The 20379-nt window shown below is 39.7% G+C and overlaps 1 protein-coding gene, 1 long non-coding RNA gene and 1 other non-coding gene across 5 annotated transcripts; 1 reads left to right on the top strand and 2 right to left on the bottom strand.

Moving 5' to 3' along the window:
* Positions 1-257: 257 nt before the first annotated feature.
* On the bottom strand, positions 258-10399 carry tmf1 (TATA element modulatory factor 1). Its single transcript, XM_068314792.1, has 17 exons — positions 9757-10399; positions 8272-9662; positions 7620-7723; positions 7158-7284; positions 6922-7027; positions 6255-6397; positions 5343-5509; positions 4861-5017; positions 3461-3553; positions 3214-3370; positions 2942-3134; positions 1804-1873; positions 1636-1728; positions 1396-1518; positions 1144-1302; positions 936-1061; positions 258-859 (listed from the first exon to the last, which is right to left on the bottom strand). The coding sequence occupies exons 1-17, from the start codon at positions 9890-9892 to the stop codon at positions 719-721; spliced, it is 3486 nt and encodes a 1161-aa protein (XP_068170893.1). The 5' UTR covers positions 9893-10399; the 3' UTR covers positions 258-718.
* On the bottom strand, positions 2181-2253 carry trnar-acg (transfer RNA arginine (anticodon ACG)). The gene has a single exon. It is a non-coding gene; the product is annotated as a tRNA-Arg (tRNA).
* Positions 9247-14321, top strand: LOC137595019 (uncharacterized). 3 transcript variants are annotated; one of them, XR_011035375.1, is made up of 5 exons: positions 9247-9350; positions 11190-11354; positions 12824-12887; positions 13148-13488; positions 13873-14321. It is a non-coding gene; the product is annotated as an uncharacterized lncRNA (long non-coding RNA). The 3 variants fall into 3 exon arrangements; XR_011035376.1 differs by lacking the exon at positions 9247-9350 and adding an exon at positions 9437-9577 and having other exon boundaries at positions 13432-13488; XR_011035374.1 differs by lacking the exon at positions 9247-9350 and adding an exon at positions 9437-9577.
* Positions 14322-20379: the final 6058 nt, after the last annotated feature.

Genomic DNA, 20379 nt, shown 5'->3' with positions numbered 1-20379 from the left:
TTAAAAGCATGACTAGACTTACTCATAAATCAGAAACATAAACTAAGTAATTTGAACTTGAAGAGTTGTGTTAGAGCTGTGTACATTCAGTCACATTTTGTGATTGTGACGAAACTACTTACCTCTAAAGTTTGAGTCTCCAGAATTTAACAAACAAAGTATTTTCCACCACCAGAATACTTTTTATTAATTTACATATTTATATGATTAGAAATGCAATCTTCAGGATCTCAATCACAAACAACACTCCTCTCAGGTCACTGTTCTTTGATATATTTTTTTTTACAGATTTACGACATAAATTTATCTGTACAATATTTTTAGATACATCTTGAGTTTCATGATGCTTTGATAAAAAAAAAAAGCAAAGATGAATCATGTAGAGTGCAAAGGACCTTCACCATCTCCATCAGTTATACTGGTCACACAGTGTAATGCAAAAGATTCAGTCATGAGGAATTATGCCCAAAGCAAAGCGCATGAAGTCCCATAGATTTCAACTGTGGCAATCATTCTGGTTCTTTTACAATACATTGTATGCTATGATGATCCCAACATCATTCCTAACATATACCATTTTATGTTAATAAAAATAAACAGATAAAGAATATTTGTCATTTTAAATCTATCTTGCTCTGTAAATGCATGTCTGGCAAAGATGGTTGGTTTTATTCCATTTGTGAATCATTCAAAAGTAAAATAGTGCAATAGAAACTACTCATTTCTGGTTCTGCAGAAGTTCATCTATCTGGGTTTTGTACATGTTCTTCACATCCTCAAGATCCAGTCTCAGCTCCTCTGCCTCTTCAGCCTTTTCCCCATACATCTGCAGGATGGTGTTGTGCCTCTGCTCCAAATCCTGAGGACACAGTTGAGTTCTGTAAAAAATATTTCCAAAGAAAGTGGAAGTATCGATTTTCTCATACAGCTTTTACCTTGAGTTGAATTTTTAACTTGGGGATTTCTGCAATTTTCTCCTCCAAATCATCATTTTGACTGGTTAGTCGGACAAGTTCTTCTGTCATTACTGAACGACTCCTCTCTTGACCAGCGATCTGGAGCTACAGAAAGGGTTAGGGTTAATATAAACCACTGGTAGGTAGCTAGCGAAGGAGGTGAAGGTGAAGACTTCTGAATTGCTACCTGCAGCTGTGCTATCTCTCCTTCTCTGAGTTTGAGCTGAGACTGGAGATTTTCTATGATGCTGGAGGCTCCAGACAGCCTGGTGGCCTCGTACAGGTTGGTTCCACTCAATGACATGGACATGGTCATGGTTGACAGAGAGTTGTCCAGAGACTCATCCTTTAGGTGCATAAAACAGGACAAGTCACGAATCATTTAAGCATGTGGATGGCAATTCCATCTCTGGATTTTAACACTATCCCCAGTGTGTACCTGGGAAAGCATAGAGCTGTGGAGACCAGTGTTTTCTGTCCCACTGATAGAGCTGGAGCGGGACAGGGTAGGTGTGGAGGAGGCTGGGACCTCTCCCACAGAAAGGGTCATGGCCTTCCGGTCCTGAAAATAAAATTTTTAAAAAGCATGAAAAAACAAAAATTCCTTAATGTTTAAATGAAAACCTTTAATGAAACAAAAGCAGCTGAGTGAAGAGTAGAATTTGGTTGAAACTATTACCTTCTCCCTGAGAGCCTCCTGTACCAAGTAGAACTTCTTCTTCTCTTGCTCCACCTTCATCTTCTCCATCTCTAACTGATTGGCCAACAGGAGCTGGAAGAAAACAAAAAAATACAAATGAAGAAACCCTTTCATAGAAGATAGGAGTTGGGAATTTCATTATTCTACCTTTTCTTTCTTTACATCTTCTAGCATTCGTGCGTGTTCTCCTCGTAGATTTTCCAGCTCAACATGCTCCCTACAGAGCAAAAGAGAAAATGGTCTATCAATAAGCAATATTAAATTTTGAAGTACCTTTCTGATATGCTTAGAATCAAATTAAATCAGCAGAATAGAGTGATTTCAAGCAAAATGTTCCTTATACTTTGTTAAACATAAAGCATACGATAATTTTCAGCATTTCTTTACAGTCTTAAGGAGGTAAGAAGCTGTGGACATATTTTACTGATTTATCTGTAGTCATTTTCCATTTGTATTATTAAATAAAGAGTAGCTCATATATAATTTACACATTTCAGCATGAGCTAAAATAAAAAAAGGTTTCACGAGCCAGCCAGGAGTCGAACCTAGAATCTTCTGATCCGTAGTCAGACGCGTTATCCATTGCGCCACTGGCCCACTGAGAAGCAAAGCCTTCTAACAAAAGACGAGTTTTGCACAAAATCCCTGTTTTCATGCATGGGGGCTTCTAACAGGGAGGGGTCTCTACCCCAACCTCACATTAGGATCTTTTTTTCCAGCACAAAAACACTCTCCTAAAAACATTAGCATTAAAAATGAGTGTGGTGGGGCAAAAGTTTTTACTTAATCAAACCTTGAATAAAACAATATCAATGAACACGCAACTAAACAGTGCGTATAAAATACTGTAAATAAAAGAGTAAATCAATAAAAAATTTCAGTGGAAAATCTACATAGGCAGGATTAATTTAAATAAAGGAAATATCTTCAAAACAAGTCAAAACTAAAAGCAGACAGGAGAGAATTATCTCCTTTGTAGTAGGTTACACAGTAATTATATACATTCATTCTTTCTGCCCTGCAGCACATTTTTTTGATGGTGCAGCACTAGTTGCCATTTTTTAAAGCCATACTGTGCTTTCTGATCAACATAAACATATCATACATATCATACATACATATATCATACATAAAGCCATACTGTGCTTTATGATCAACACCAGCAGTTGTATGCCTCAACTCATCTATGACGCCCTACACTATTCAGTTAAAAGTAAAATACGTTTGAAGTTTTAGTGGTAATGACGGACGGATGCATCCAGTCACTCAAACTATGCAGATTTACCTGCTGCTCTCTTCCTCCAGTTTGTCTCTTTTGTTCCTCTCAGCATCCAGCTGCGCCACAAGTCGAGCCTTTTCCTGGCGAACCAGGGAATTCTGGGATTCCAGAGAAACTAGCTGGGACTTGAAGGACAGATTTTCTTCTGTTGCCGATCGTTCCTTCTCCACAGCAACGGCCAACTGCATCTGGGCATCCACTGAAGAAAGGAAAATGAAGGTTAAAGTGCAGGCAGATGTTAAGATTTTTGCTCCCCTACATTTAAACTTAAACTGTACCTAGTCTATCAGAGATGCTCTTCTCTAGTTTTTCCCAAGATGCAGTCTGTCCTCCCAGTGACGCCTGCAAGTTCTCAATCTGCCTCAGAAGAGGGCGAGTTGCAGAGGTAACACTCTGACTGAGCTCCTGGTTCCTTGTCTCTGCTTCTTGAAGCCTCTGTAGAACATGGCAAGAAAAATTCATAAAAAACCACTGTCGCCAGTTCAGTTTTTTGTCCAAACATGTAGAACCAGCAGAAGATGCTACCTGCTGCAGTTCACTGATCTCCTCCCTTAAATAATCTTCTTTCCTTGCTTGTTGCTGCTCAGCTCTCTGAAGAGCCAGTCTCAGGTCAGCCACCTATAAACACCATTAAACAAGATAAAAAAATATGTCCAACTAAATCTGGCAGAGATTTAACATCTAGTGTAGAAAATTGAGGAAGGAACTATAAAGAAAGACTTGGCTTTCTTTAATCTGTTTAAATAGAAGAAATGTATATAAATATGACTTTTTTTTTCATCTGGTTTATTCACATCTCCAGAAAAATTTTGAAGATATGTCATCCTGGCCTAGTGGGTTCCTAAAGTGTGTATTTTATGAACGGAAGCTTCTGCAGCTAAACAAAAAAAAAATTAGCCTGAGTCAGCGCCCCATGTATGAAAGAAATTAAAACCCGTTGCAAACAGCTGCACCAGTGGCACGTAATTTACCCAAAAAGGTTTAATGAGAGTGCACAAAAACTATGAAGGGTGTGTTGAGTTACTCAATTCTAGAATACAGGTAGTCGTCGACTTACGACCGCAATTGGGACCGACAGATCGGTCGTAACTCGACTTGGTCGTAAATCGACTCTTACGTAAAAATTCAATCCAGCAGCGCTGGTTCTTGGCTGGGGGTCGTCCGGATCGTCAGCTGGGGCAGCATGTGGGTTGGTGGGAGCGGGAGACCATCTTTTCATAATCATTGTGAGCTTTGTCTGAATTGTTCGTTTCTTTTTCTCCTCATAAATTTCACGATATGGACGGAAAGCGTCGTTTTCCATCCGTTCAATCCTTGCAAATGTTTCTATGTTCTATGTCCATTTCTTCAAAGTGTGCACGGAGTTTATTTAACAGGGAAAAGCCTTCTGACAAGCCTTTGGTGGTGAACATTTTTTCTGTTTCCTCCTCTTCTTTCTCTGCTTCTCTTCTCTCTTCTCCTTCCACTCTTTCTTCTTCCAGCGCGATCAGTTCTTCATACAGCGCGATCATTCGTGAGTTCTCCAAGGAGAGGTTTTTTGCCAGTTTCACTATTTTCTCCCGAATCTGATCAAGTTCTTCGTCACTTTCAAATCCAGCAGAAGAGTTCACGTAACGCTTGACAGTTTTTCCATACGCCATTCATACATTTCTCCGTCACAGCCTCCTAAGCAGCCCAGCCCATCAGTAGTGGGCTGGGCTACTGATCTCAGTGTGACTGAACAGCGTGTGTGCGCCGTGGGGACTGAAGAGAGCGCGGGAGTCTCAGAGCGTGAGTACTGTGGCTGGAGGGAATGCCCGCGTTACCCGGACATTGTGGTCGTAAAGTCGATCGGTCGTACGTTGCATAGGTCGTAAGTCGACGACTACCTGTATAATATTTATTTAACAAATTAGCTGCTGCGTTACGCATTTACGATATATTACCTGATCTGCCAGGGCCTCCTGTTGAATCCTGGCCTCCTCCTGGGCTTTCTCCAGAGCCAGACTTAGCTGCTCCTTGGCATACATGTCCCTGTTGAGAGCAGCTTCTTCTGCCTCGCTGGCTCTGCTGGCACTGGCTTTGTGAAGTTCTGCCAGCTCTCTGAAAACAGACGCAGATGCAGACCATCAACATCATGACTGCTTTATATCACCGGTCAGATTTGTAAGAACAACAAAATATTTTACTTTCATTTTCTAAAAAAAATCTTTGGCTTTGGCTTTGACTAGGTGTTTATATATTGACATATAAAAGTACAGTAAACATTCATTGTAGTTTGAGCTTGCTTCAAATGCACCATGTATTCCGTCAGCAGCTGAAAAATATCTCAAAACGTTAAGTATGTTCATACAAAGCTGACTTGAGGACATCTTTGTAGTAGACATTGTGTTTTGAGTATTTAAGGACAGGGAGTGTCGCGGATTACTTATAGGAGTTGTCTAGAGCAGCCTGCAGGCTCCTGTTCTTCTCCTGCAGCTCCTCAATGTCCGTCTGCAATCCGATCAGCTCTTTCTCCTGCCGCTCCCCCACAGCATTCAACTTCTTGATGTTATCTCTGTGCTGCCTCTCCACATCTTCCTTTCCATCTAGTACCTAAATACATAAAACACAGACAGAACTGTAGCCATGAATATACAAATTATTGTTGTTGAAGTCATTTGAAACATGATGATAATGAGTAAAGAAAATTGTGTCCATAGAAACATATGGGCCCCTTGGGAAAAAAGTCACTTCATGCTAATGTGATAGCCCACTCCCCCTCATTATCATAGCAGAATAATAGTTGAATGGTATAAAGATCGCCTAACTTCAAATGTCCCTAAAAATGTATAAAAAATGAAGCAAAATGAAAAAAATAATTATGAGATAAAAGCTTGCTGGCCTCTTAAAAAGCAAGTATGAGATCTCCATTAGTTTTAGAAGAGACATGGGTGGAATGGGATTTTTTTTAAAAGCTATTCAGGACAGGGAGATAATTTGTAGCTCAGGTATGTCATGGTTAACAACTGCATATAAAAACACAAACACTTTTTAATATAATGTATCCCAAATTGAATCATAATCCTGAAAATAATCCAGGTCTGGGAGTTTAATTATATATTTGGACTGGTATAGAGACGGAACAAAGCTCAGATAATGTAGATTCAAACTGTTCTCTCAATTTCCCTGTAAATTCTTAAAGTTTACAATAGTTGAGGATTTTGTAAGCAGTCGTCATGTCTCTACAGAATATTTAGTTTAAACTTCATCTGGAAACTATTTACTGAATGGCACTGGCACTTTAATGGCACTGGCAGAGGCTGGTTCTCTCTGCTTTCTAGCTTCTCTTCATTCTCACCTGTTGCAGTTGTTTGAGTTCCTCATCTTGCTCCTTTATTTTATTCTGTTGTTTGGTAAGTTTGCTGTCACACTCCCTCTCTTTCACACGGAGCTTTTTTATAATGTTGCTGTGCTGCAGATGTTGCTTGGACAGCTTTTCACCTAAAAGAGACAAGAATAAAAATGTACACAGTCACTTTAGGTAATGTTAAAAAAATGTCAAAAGGAATCCCAGTACATTGGAGCTATATTTAACCAATAGGATATAAAGTCACTAATGGTTGTTTGCACCTTCCATACTCCAAGTCTTCAAGATTAACGTATGCAAGATATCCTTCAATCTAATGTATTCTTTTTCTTGCCACAGGGTTTGTAATTAGGGAGGTGACATTATTTCGTATATAAATTACATTAACTCACTGTAGACTAATATATCCAGCCTTAATGCTGTCTGAGATGGTAAATGTCCAGTTTTATCATAATCAGAATCCTTTAATAATCTCCTAGGGCGAAATTGCTTTTACATTTCAATCTTTTGAGACCAGCACCAAAATTCATGATACTAAAGCCATTTGTATGTACTGTAGCCGGAAAAACAGTAGCTGGCTTTACACTGAACACTTCTATTACTGTAAAATAGATTGGTTGACTAGAATGATAATACTAGTATTAAAAAGCAGTGTTACCTTCTTCCAGCAGGCCTCGGATCTGCTCTTCCCTCTCTCTGATGATCTCCATTGTATCACTGGAGTTAATTCTTGTAGAAAGCTCTTCTCGCAAGCCCTTAATTTCCTATAAGATAGACAGCTGTCATCTCCGACACAGAAAATTTAACACAATTGTGGCTGTAAGTAGGTAGTTTTAGAGGTAAATTTCATCCAAACTAGCAAAAGTGGAGTGTCATCAGTAATATGTGACTTACCTTCTTGGCTATGTCTCTTTCTTTGCAGGCGAGCTGAGCCTTCCTTTCTGTATCTGCAATGCGCTGGGTGAACTCAACCTTCAAGGACTGAACAGTGGAGCTTTCCTCCTTCAGGTTCAACACTTCACTGGAGTATAAATACATTTGTTAGGCAGCTCAGAGTCTCAAAGTAAACTCAGGGCCAAGCCAGGACAAAGACTTTATTTACAATTATTTAGTAATTTGACGGACTACGAGAATGCGTTATTTATTCTTTTCAATTACACTACAGTTATAAAAACTGGAATACTGATATAAGAACATAAAGGCTTATACAAACAGACTAAATGTCAAGGCTTAATTTAAGTTTCAACAATCTCACAGCATTTATCAGTTTCAAAAGAATGTGTAAGACTGCGCTTAACTGCTTTCTTTTCAAGATCATTAACAGTGTTAGAGGGAAGTTAATTGTGCCATACTCACTCTTTGAGATTGTCACATTTCTCCTCCAGCATGGCCTTGTCTTTGCTAACCACTAACAGCTGAGACTCTCTCTTCTCAAGGCGGGCTGACAGCTCATCAATGACCTAAACCACATGCAGGGTCAAACTTATTCAAGCAGAATATAATGTGTATGCACTTTCTTTGTATAACTTAAGCAAACTGTGGGGTTGGGGTTATGACTGATACTTGATCAAACCCTCCTAAACAATCGTTTTACTCATGTATCAGTAAGCCTTCAGTCGTCTACATTTCCTCTGCAAAACTGGATTAAATAGTTACTCTTGACAGGCTTGGAAGGCATTTACAAGATGGAAAGCAAAGCTATTTACAGTAAATACATATATTGTTTTTCAATTGTATAAACAGTGCTTTTTGATTACAATGCTGAAATACTTATGCTCAGATAAAGAGCTTTACTTTCTATCGTAATGAAAGGCTTTACCCGCCAGTTAGATACACAAAGAATTTATAACCCCTCATTTATAATCACTCTGTTGTCTTTATCAAGTGTTATTACAAGAGCATATGGAATCATTAACCTATATTTTCAGCACCATCGATACAGCCATACAGACTTTTCAAATACACTTGAGTGCAAAGCAAATACTGTATATACAACATGAATTGCTACCTTTTGAAACTCCAAGATCTGAACAGTTGAGAAACTTTTCATCTCTTCTGTAATTGGTGGAATGATCTGTTCTTCAACTGTGTGGGAGGAAACAAGCGGTGTGGAATTAACCACTGATCCCTCTTCCTGTTCCTGTTCCTGTTCCTGTTCCGTCAGCTCTTCAGGCGGCTCGCTATTCACAGGTGTTGCACTACGTCCGCTCTCCTCCATCTCATCCAGCGAATGCTCCCTCACTGGTTCAGTAAAGCCCTCTTCTTCATTCTCTCCTTCCTTGTCCACTGTCCTGTCTTCCTGCTTCTCACACACAGTTGATGACACTGTTAGAGGAGCCGGGCCAGCAGTGACAGACGCTAGCGTTCGACTACCAGGGATCTCATCATCCGAGTTAACTTCGCTGACACTCCTGCTGTCCAGCGACTGCACGCTGAAAGAGTCTATGCGCTCAAATGCATCTGAGGACGAGCCGCAGCTCTCTGTGAGTTTGGAATAGTCCTCCAGACGAGAGAACTCTCCACAGGCAGAGGCAGTGAGAAGCTGGAAGGAACCCTGCATGAGATGAAGTCCAGTCTTTCCCTCTCCTGTCTCTTGTCTGGAGCTGGCCGAGCTTTCACTCAACACAGACTCGTGGTCTAGCACTTCAATGTCACTGGTGGTGGAAGTTCCTGAGGAGAAGGCGCTGACTGGAGGAGAGGGAGTATCAGTTTGACGGTCTTCGGTCTTTGAGTCTTTCGGCTCTGCATGCACTTCCTTGGAGGCTGGGGAGGGTGAAAGATCAGAGGTAGAGCTCTTTGATTCAGAGGCAATTGCTGTGGTATCAGAGGAATCTGTGTTATCAAGCTCAACATGCTTCTGTGGTGATGGCTGTGACTGCTCCATTTTTGAATCAACAGAATCTTTGGAACCCATATCCATTCCTACATTTTTGATTTTGCTGACAGTGTCCGTAGGAAGATCACTAGTTGAACCATCCATGTCTGACTCCACAAGTGCAGCATCTGCTTGAGGTGTTACAGATGAAGAGTCCGACTCAAGAGGCTTGCTCTCAGCAGCTGTTTGTTTCTCATAACAATCATCAGCAGGTAGTAAGATTTGAGTCTCTGCTTCTTTCTGAACCACTTCTTTGTTTTTCTTTTCTTTCTCCTGCAGTCGCCTTTGAGATTTAGCAGGAGGTACAGACACTACCTGTGTTTTGGCGACAGATTGCATGTCTGCAGGTGACAGAAAGGCACTGAAAAAGTTTGCGGACTCATCCACGACCGTGCGGGTGACAGGAGTAGTGATGGCTTCAGAAGAAAGAGAAGGAGGGGTAATGTTTTTTTCTTCAGGGGGTGCTTCCCATTGCGTCAGTCCCCATCCTCCACTTAATGACAGCTTTTCCGGTATTGTAACATCTGCCAGGAAAAAAAAACATTTCCCCAGTTGTAATATTTATTAAACATATGCATATTACAATGTTGGAAAGCTGTTACCGTGCAGTAACCTTACCGTCATAGCGCAGTACAGGTGTGTCCCCCCACTGATCCTCTTCTTTGATATCCAGAACTCGGTCTATTGACTTCTGAGCTGACGTTAAAGCTTGTTTAGCAAAGCTAGACAGGTGAGATGGGTTGAACCAACTCATTTTGACTGCTAGCAATTGCCAACTTCACAATCTGCTACGAGCCTATTAAATTTTGCGTCACCACAGAAAGCAGCCCCTTTACCAACGATAAATTGTTACGCACAATATTCCACTATTGGAAATATTATTCTTCCCCAGAAGAGCTTTATTGACAGCTAGCTACCACTTTGCTAGTAAGCTAATATGTGCTAGCCAACACGTAACGTGTATTGGGAAAACATCAATCCCATATATACAGTTACAGCTGGCTAGTTGGCCCCCGCATTACGATAAAACCTGACAACCATGTTGAAATACACGGTTCTTTAATGTCATATCTGGACTCTACAGCAGTCGAAGCAAATCCATTCCCATGGTTATTGCGAGCTTGTGTCTGTTCCGTAGCGCTGCCGTCATCGTTTGTTTTGGTCGCCCTGAACTTGTAGCCGTGCTAGCATTAACGTTAGCCTGCCCGGTACTTCCTGTTTCCACGTAGCACTGTGACGTCATGACCCGGCTGGATCACAAGTCACAGGGAGGAACTGCCCGGAATGGCTTGTCCGTCCGCGTTGTGCCACACAGGGCTGTGATAATTAAGTGAAATAAATGTGGTTTGTTTTTGTTTGTTTGTTTGTTTGTTTTGACATTACGACTGCCTGAAATCCGTCCTGATCGCTGTCGTTTTCGATGGGACGAATGTCACGCTTCTTCTTACAGGAGCCAACGTCACAACGATTACGTCACGATCCTGTGAAAATTCTAAGACATATTATATACATGGTTTCCATGTATATAATGGTGGTTTATATCATGTGGTTTATATCATGTATAATGTAGTTGATCACACTTCTTATTTGACAAGACCCCGTTTTTTTTATTTATTTAATTCTACTCTAAACTTCATTAGGGGATGTCATGTCCGTTCTGACGCTACAAAAGACAAGTCTAAAAAAAATTTAGATGTTATTCTTTCGTGGAGAACTGTGCTTTAAATTGTTTTAAATTTTCAACAAGGATTTTTTTTTTTGTCATTTCATTGAAATTAAACACAAATGCCAGACAGATTACCATGGCACTAGGTGGGAAAAGTGGGATATGTGCCCAGAATAGTATAATTAGATCAACATGTACCACCAGATGTATGAGCATGTCTTAAACAAATGTAGATGCGTAAACATAATTTTTTTTTAAAAATAATAAATCAGTTTATGCCAGACCATAGCGTTTGCTACCAGTTTGAGAGTTTCTGCAACAAAAAAGCTTGTCTATGTTAGGTTAAGATAATTCATCAATATAACAATAACTCATATCTTGACAGCAATTACTTGGCGTTTTCATCATCTTCACCAAGTAACCTTTCACCTTTTGGCAAGAAACAAGAATGACATCAGTGAGGTGTAACAGAATCTGAGGAGGAGTTCTGGGGTGTGGTGCCACAAACTGCTTTCAGCCAAACACAACTGTGGAAAAACATGTTTGTCAAGTAAGTGAGTCAGCACTCGATGTATTCATCTAGTGAATCAAAAATGTACACATACATTTAGAAGAAACATTAATGTTTCTTACAAACAAGTTAAGAATCTCACAGGGCCCATGGACCCCAGTCCCCTGTTCAATAAATGCAACACTGGAAATTAAATTACAAACTAAATATCAGGTTAAATCAAAAATAACACCATTGCCTAATTTCATCATGATATACTTCAGACTCAGATATATGTGAGACTGAAATGAAAATTAAGCATGTGTTTGATTGCAAATACTTGTTCTTCACTTCTATTTTTGTTGTTACAGCTAGTGATTGATTTGTCTGAAAATATTTTTGATTGTTAAAGACACGGTTTAATGCATCGTAAAAATTAAGCAACAAGTAAATCAGAACTTGACATATTCCAGTAATTGGTGATAAACCCACATAGAGGAAGCCTAATACCTCCCGGAGTTTGTAGGATGCAGAAAGGTACAAAAGCACTAATTCTTCTTCAAAATTATACAAATAGGTGTTAAGGTGATCAGCAAATGAACAGGGCAACAACATAACAGCAATCAACAAAACCATATAACCTGTACTGTAGTTATTGAGAGATCTGTACTATAATGTATGAATCACTGTGAATGGCATATTTTTGCAGTGAGTTTTGTGCACATGGTTGCAAAACAGAACCTGAAAACTGACCATCATGCAAACAGTTTGGCCAAATACTTATTTTAAAACATAAATAAACCTGTAATATCCAAGTAGGTTTTTGCGTTTCCACAAACACGATCACTAGTTTTATAAATGATTGACTCTCACATAACAAAGTGCACAACTTTATAAAGGCATAAGGTCCACAACTCTCTTTAGCATTGGCTACTCACTAGTTATCACATTTGTAGATACTACAGCTGAATATATTTTCCAAACACCTGCCAACATGTAAACAGGATATAAAAGGATGCTTTACTCACTTCTATTGGAAGATGATGGACAATCTATAAAACTAAAAGTTCTATAAATGTGCTTATCAGAATAAGCATTAGAGATATGGACCAAAATACCAAACTACAGTAATTATCATTCAAGCAGAAAGAGTTGATTATGTTTAATATACAGCTATCTTTCCCAATAGAGCTGTGTTCTAGTTGTGACAGACGGTTGTGTGATATGTGCTCACCCTGAGTATGTGACTCCTGTTATGCTTTACTCTGATGCCCTGTGCTCCGTTATTCCCACCCAAGACCATACCAGCCATGCACACAAAAAACACCCATGAGGGTCACTTTCATTTCATCTTAAGTGATAAAGACATGAGCAAACAAGTTGAGAAGCAATGAAATGCAGCAAAACCTCTTGCATTACTCCTCTCCTTCCAAATTGTTACCTCCATTCTGGGTTCAAAGTCAGAATTTGTGAAAGACTGATCTTTCTAGAACATTTTTGACATGTTCCATCACCTCTGTCTCTCACAGGTGCATTTGCAACAGCTGTTCATCTGTTAGACGTGAAGGATTCTTTTACTGAACTGCTCCTAAAGTGAGTTGAAAATAGGAGAGTGACTGGTCTCAATCAACAGTTTATTCTGATCACGGATAAAATACAGTGCTGATCTCACACAGATTCAGTTCAGGTAGGAACTCAGTCTGTGTGAGCCCAGAGCAACGCATAGACAGAACATTTATCTTCTTGGGTCTCTCAGCTCCATATAGTATAATGGATAGCACTTGACGGTTTGTGATTGTACAGTGATACACCATCCTAGCTATGTCAGAACTGTAATGTTTTGTTCAATGTAGGATTTCAGAGTTTGTATCTGACTGGAACAGTCTGAAGAAGTTTACTACAGTTCAAAGCATAGTGTCTAATTACTGAACCAGAAACCAAAGATGAACCTGTGACTGGTACTGAGAGATCCCTGCACAAGAAGATAAGTAGCCAAATTATTAGATATCACTATTCTGAAAACAATATAAACATTTAGGTTGTATCAGCAAAAGCATTCTTAAATAATATTGATTTCATTAAAAAAGAAAAGAATAAAACACTTCAAAGTTGGTGAGTTGTTGTTTTGTTTGAACAGACAGTGAATAGCCAGCATGTCAGAAGTGATGGGGTTGATGGTGAATTTTGCATTGAGGTGAGAAATACCACACCACTTTACTTTATAGTTTTATTTACATGACAAACCCATAATTTTAATTTTTTTTTTGTCGACAAGCTGTCAATGAGCTCTATTTGAAACCAAAAATGATTGGCTTCTTCAGCTGGTGGAGTATAACTTCACTTCTGTCTTTAACCCTAAAACCAGTTCAAACAATTTATCACCAACTTCTCAGTCACATCCAATCCTTCTTTTGTTCTTTCCCACCCTTCTACTACCACGAGAATCACTGGTGAAACTACTGTTACACCTATTACAGTACTTACTTTTATATGTATGAATTTGGAACATTTTTTCTTGAAATAAAAACTTTTTTTTTTAATGAAGAATGTATGTATTATGACATTTTTGTTCTTTTAGAAGTCCTCCCGATGAAGGGCCAGTCAAAAGTGCAAGGAATCCTATCCGGGGTCAACGTAGTGGAGCTTGTACTGCCTTCACAAATAGTCATTGCGTTCAAGGAGCTCAGCAAGGCACAGCAGCAGAATGCCATGACACTCAAGGTTTTCCAGGAGCGACAGAGGTACTTGGGTGTGCCACTGACCAGTCCACCTCATCCTCCCAATCAAGGCCACTTCTATATCCCAACCACCAGAAATCAGTGTACTGTACATACAAATGACAGTGTTGGGAAGGAAAAAGTGCACTCTGTGCCACAAAAGCACACTTTGGATTCAAAATGTGCGACTGCTGAAATAAAAGATGCCTGGTTATTGGTAAATATAACAACCTGTAACATAGACTCAGAAAGATCCAGAAATGTCAAACTGTCTGAGTTGTAAAATAGTTTGAACGTCAGAAATGTTCAATCTGCACTTTTTAAGAATTTATAAAAAAGAAAGTTGAAGAATATTAAATTTCGTTTTTTTTCCATTTCTTTTTATAACACATTTTAGTTATTTTATTTCATAAGAATGGGAAATACTGGAAAGATTTCTCCTGGAAAAAGCTGTAAATGATTTACACATAAGGCATTTTTTGACAAAAATTATTAACAAAAAGAGACATAAAAGGCGTTTTGAATAAATACATCTGTAATCATGGTAGTAAAAAGGATAAAATAAAAAATATTTCGATCATGGTATCCTTCCCGCGGGTTAACCTCTATGTCGTAGGTCATGATTCCCGGAGCCTTCAATGCCGACGTCAGCGGTGGTAAATTAAAAGATTCATAGACAATACCCCGGTATAAAATGTTCTCTGTGAAAATGAAAGTGACGTCATGTTTGTACGCTACCAACGGAGCTACTACGTCGTGTAACCAAGGCTTTAAAATGATAGACGGCATGATAGGTAACTTAGCATTAAAGTATTTGTAACGTAAGTTTGATATTTCCGCTCGTATTGAAAGGCAACTTCGTCCACCGCAAAGGCAGCAGGTGCACCTCATATCCAACAGGTGGCAGCATTTACCAGTTATTCGTGACAGCTCAGTTGGTACAGCACATTGACCATTGTGTAATTTACTGTACATCACATTAAACTGTACAAATAAAAATGGCGTAACAATGCAAGTAGCAAAGCTGCCCACGTTTTGGCACCCTTCCATGCGAGATTACCCTTTAAAGCAATGTAGAACACTGAAGCTGTAATGATGGAAAAGAGTCAATTGACTTCTCTGGTAATTACAGGTACTTAATAATTGCTCTGTCTGGTTCAGCCGTATACCTTGAGCAATCATCTATAAAACCACTTAACAATCAAGGAGAGACAGACAACGAGAAATGGTCCATTTGAGTTAAATTAACCCTTTTCAAGAACAGGAACTTTGTTTTGTCGTGATTATGCTGGTTGCAATCTGTAACTTGATCTTTAAATTTGTTTTGTAACATTTCTCCTTGGGTAATTATTATAGCCCAGCAGTAACGATAAATACAAAACATCAATGGATCACTGCAAATGTGTTTTATTGCTGTGACCCCCTTTCATGCTGCACTTCGCATGAATGAGACATAAAATTAAGATCCAATAATACTGACAACCTCTCTCTCATGTATCTGATATGCTGAATCCACGTTGGAATAATTAATCCTAGTGTTTAATCTCTAATTATAGGATGATTAATAAACCTTGAATGGACTTCTATGCATTTTAAGAGACAGGCCCAAAGGCATGTGAGTGTGATTTATCCATCTGTCTGCAAACACTAAAGGAAATGAGGTGTAGATACCTTTAGCAGAGGTCACCAAAGATCTGGATAATACACCGATGGCCTGCCACTGTCTCATTTGATGCTAGTGTGTGTGTGTGTGTGTGTGTGTGTGTGTGTGTGTGTGTGTGTGTGTGTGTGTGTGTGTGTGTGTGTGTGTGTGTGTGTGTGTGTGTGTGTGTGTGTGAGAGAGAGAGAGAGAGAGAGAGAGAGGGGAGAGAGAGAGAGAGAGAGAGAGAGAGAGAGAGAGAGAGAGAGAGAGAGAGAGCAGGTCATGGGGTTCTTCCCCCATGAGTTTCAGTGACTTGAATGGTTTGATGGAGCATCAAGTCTTTTTTTTTTCTGATTTTTAATGAGATGTTCCGAATGACAGCGTCCAAATACTGCTAACTAAAAATAACTGCTGCGGCCATGTCCTTCATAGCTGACTGCCTAACATATCATCCAGCCACTTCTCTCTTCTTCTTCTTCTTCTTCTTCTATTTGTTCTGTCTATCGCTGTGTCTTTCATTTAACCTCAGCTTTTGTTTCCTTATGTTAAACAGCAGGAAAAACGAAATGGGAATTGGAAGCCCAGAAGACAGTTGAAAATTATATTATTTTGAGGAAGAGACCCAGTTCTCATGGGCATCACAGCAGATTGAGATCTTTTAGTTGAAGCAAAACTTCCTCCGGCATTATTTTGAGTTGTTGTTAAATGTACACTTGATCTAAAGTAGGACATCAGAGACCAGAAGTCAAAATATTTTCCAGTGGTGACACATTTTTATAGATTCCACTGAAATGCCATCTGTCATTCCTCCACCTTAAGCAGGCACATTCTGAATGTCACCACTGTACATTTAAGGTGACCCGGCTCTCTGCCATCCATCTCAGCCAAATACAATGAGAGGCTGTTTAGGACAGAATTCATTCTTACTCTTACTTACACTATCAAAGTCACACACACACACACACACACACACACACACACACACACACACACACACACGCATGCACATACACACACAGCATTTCATTGATTTTATTTCCCTGCCTTGCCATTTACTGTTTTTAGTTTATGAACTGGCTTTGTGTTGTGCCTCTTTTCATTTTTTAAATCTTCAGATTCAGAGCGTTAGGGTTAGCCGTCTGAGTGACACAACAATTATGAATGGAGCAAACTGCAGTGAACACAGCTGGAGGTAATCACCTCTGAAGACCTGACCACACCAATGTTTCCCTCCTGCATCTTGCAAGTAGTCTCTCTAAAACAGTAGAACATGCCCCTCTGCCCTTCTCCTGTTGCTGTCCTGTTTAGAAGCCAGATTTGTAAAAGATGGTGCATCAGGTCAACTGTCAGTGGGGATGGTTCAGAGCATATCAAAAGCCTGAATGCATCTGGATTGAACACAGAACACCAAGCGTCTTCAATCCATCTCTAAATCTATAAAAGAAAAATTAAAGATACAAAAATTATGGATAAACACAACTGATACTAGCATACTTTAACAACTTTGAAATGTCGCGCATGGCAGTCCTTAAAAAGCCTTGGACAAAGACATGACAAGATAGGAAATCTCACCTTGTTCCCGATGGAGGATCTGTCTGTGTGAGCCCTGCTCACATTGTATCAGTAACATTTTTAAAGTTATGTCACTTTAATAACATGAGATGAAAACACTCACCTCTGCCTTGGCTTTGAAGCCCATGTTCCAAAATACTGCTGAGTTTGATATCAGTGGGCGAGTTCCTGCAGAAATCCCAGCTGGTGCAAAACCGGGCTGTGTGTGTGTGTGTGTGTGTGTGTGTGTGTGTGTGTGTGTGTGTGTGTGTGTGTGTGTGTGTGTGTGTGTGTGTGTGTGTGTGTGTGTGTGTGTGTATGTGTGTGTGTGTGTGTAAGAGTAAGAGTAAGAAAGAATGATGTCCTAATTGGAGTTTGATATGCAATACAGTTCGCACATCTATCCAGAGATCGAACAATACACAGATGAATAGTCCATCACATGAAATGCTTTATTAAAACAGGCTTTCAATAATGTGATGATGGGAAGAAAAACTCCAGAGGTGCTGTTCATACGATGTCCTTCCTCATTTAGCCCTCATGAAGGTTTTTTTTCTTTGCAGGTTTCCATCACATGCATTGACGTGGGAATCTGGGCTTGTCATCTTTACGGCCCTTGTATCTTCAGTCCATTTGCCTTTTGATGGCTTTCTGTCAGGACGTCCAGAGTGGTGTTGATTGCACTAATGATATTGTGTCTCGGTGATGCGTCACATGTTAGGCATGCAGCGTGTCTGTCAGTCAGAAGACGAGGAGAAGCTACAAGCTGATGTTGTGTTGTGCTGTAGAAAGTGATTGATGACTCTCTCTGTTGGATTGCTCTGATTAAGATTCTAGTGATTTATCACCACTGCTCACAATGTAATTAGACTTTATATAGACTCGACAAGACTGTTGTCCTGCTCTATGATCCCAACACGTGTGTGTGCGGTTGTGCGCACACTGTTGTGTCATCTTCATATTTTATTGCATTACATTGTGGTGTGCACATCTAAATTGTACCCAAGCCTGTCTAATAGATTCAAAGAAACACACACACACACACACACACACACACACACACACACACACACACACACACATACACACACTTTTTTATCACTGTTTGTGTAGCAAAGCATGGAATCTGTTGAGTATGATGTATTTTTTGAATTATTTAATATATGATTGATGTGTTTACCTTAAACCAAAATTGCATGGAGTGTATTCATCTCCATGCAATGAATAGATCTTGTTGTGAAAATGCTCCCATTCTTTGTTTGATGGCTCAATGGCTTTTCCATGGTAACTCATGCTGAAGATGAATGAAGATAGCACTAGTCATCGCTATTGTTTACTCTGTCTGAAATTTGTTTCTTGAAAGGAAAATAAACCCACTAATAACAGGTAGGCGTCAGACTTTTTTCCTTCTAACACCTTAATTCATTTTACTCCACATGGTTGTTTCTACATAAATCATTGACCAGATCTTCCAAGTTTATTTTCTTGCAACATCACCAAGGTGCTCAACAACACAATCCATTTTCCGAGCATGTGGGGTGTGGCGTTATTGTTGGTTTGTACTTTGTTCATCCTGTTTCTGATGGGTAGAGACTCACAGACGATTTGTGCTCGGCACTTCCTGTCTACAGGGGTGGAGTTCTTGCCATGATCTTGCTGTATCGCTGTTTTCCTTGCTATTTGGGCCCTGAAAATTATTTTTTGGATGAAGGAAAAGCTGTGTGGTAATTGTGTGGTAACTCTGAAGGAAATAGGAAATGTCCCTACTGCGTTATTAAAAGCAGTCACTAATAAATAGTACAAGTCTAGAGTTTTGTTTCACTACATTTCCTCACTCGTTTCATATAACTTTAATGGAAACACACCATTGACCATACGGGTTCTTATTGCGTCTCATGACACAATAAAAGCAGACAGTAGCTCAGTCCACTGGGTCTAGAGCTGCAGACCAGAGGGTGGCCAGTTCAAGGCCCATATGGACCAAAAATTTCAGAGTGCCAACTGGCAGTGGAGAGGTGCCAGCTCACCTCCTCCATTTGCTGCTTCTTCTTCATTATACATAAAGAAGTAGAAAAGTCAGACAGGAACAGTAGGAACAGTAATTCTTGCATATATTTATTTAACATCTAAAGACATGATACTTTTGCATTACCACTTAAAAAGACATCAAATAAACTTGGAAGTAATGGACTCTGCTAGAGACAGTCTCAGTTGTTCAGGAGAGGCTAGGCTAGCTATTCCCAGTGTTTACAGTCTTTGTGTTGAGATGAACTAGCCGGCTGCTTTTAGAGTGTGCGCATAATCTGAGTGAGTACACGTCAAATTATTTATTAATTTTGGCAACCCATGACAGTGAATATTTGGCAGCTGCACAATTCTATTTATTCTTAAAGGCACCAACTCACAAGTCCAGATTGAACATTACAGGCACTGATGACACATGTTGTTCAGGCACAAGGCAAAAAAACCCACCTGGACCCAAAACTGCCATTTTTTTCTGATTCCTATCAGTGCAGCGTTGGTATTATGATATATTTTTCACATCACCTGCCTGTTGGGGAGTCTCTCTCTATGTGTGTCTTTCAAGGACAGCACAGGAATCAGTCAGAGAACCTTAAGACAGTGGAACGGAAATGTCTCTCCAGCTATTTCGACAGCGTTTATTCCTGCTCATGCTTCCTGTTTCCTGGCATCCTCAGAACACTTCCTGCCATGCCATTCCTACTGTTCCTCTGTCATTATTGTCCCCTCCTTGCTAAAAAAGAGACACTGATTTGTAGGGACAACATCTGGCATGTCAGTGATCACCTAAGAATTTCCTCACATGGAATGAAATGACAAGGAACACATATTAAAGGTTAGATGTTTCATCTTAACAGCAGGGTGGAGAGTACGTATCAAAAGGAGCCTCCTGTTCCATTAAATGTAGTGTGGTGTGATAATCTATGTCGACTAAAGCAGCATACATAGTCAAAGGGCAATTCAAAAGTCAGTGCAAATAACCCTGAGCTTATGTTCATGGCTTCAAGTGGGATTTAGCAGGTTGGGGAAACCCTGAATTAGAACTTTCATTTCCATCATTTCCATTGCCATGTCATTATATAATGACAGACACCAGCCACATGTTATGTTTGGATAATGAATCTCACATAGCTGAAGCTAATGTAGCTAATAC

The sequence above is a fragment of the Antennarius striatus genome, chromosome 5 (genome assembly GCF_040054535.1).
Source record: "Antennarius striatus isolate MH-2024 chromosome 5, ASM4005453v1, whole genome shotgun sequence".
NCBI lineage: Eukaryota > Metazoa > Chordata > Actinopteri > Lophiiformes > Antennariidae > Antennarius > Antennarius striatus.
The sequence above is the reverse complement of the archived record's forward strand: the minus strand, read 5'-3'. Positions and strand labels throughout refer to the sequence as shown.

Excerpts from the sequence above, each read along its gene's own strand:
- tmf1 (XM_068314792.1), bottom strand. The coding sequence starts at position 9,892 with ATGAGTTGGTTCAACCCATCTCACCTGTCTAGCTTTGCTAAACAAGCT. Across the intron at positions 5,510-6,254 it reads AACTCAAACAACTGCAACAG|GTACTAGATGGAAAGGAAGA; the intron begins GTGAGAATGAAG and ends TTATGTATTTAG. Across the intron at positions 1,303-1,395 it reads ACAGCTCTATGCTTTCCCAG|GATGAGTCTCTGGACAACTC; the intron begins GTACACACTGGG and ends ATGCACCTAAAG.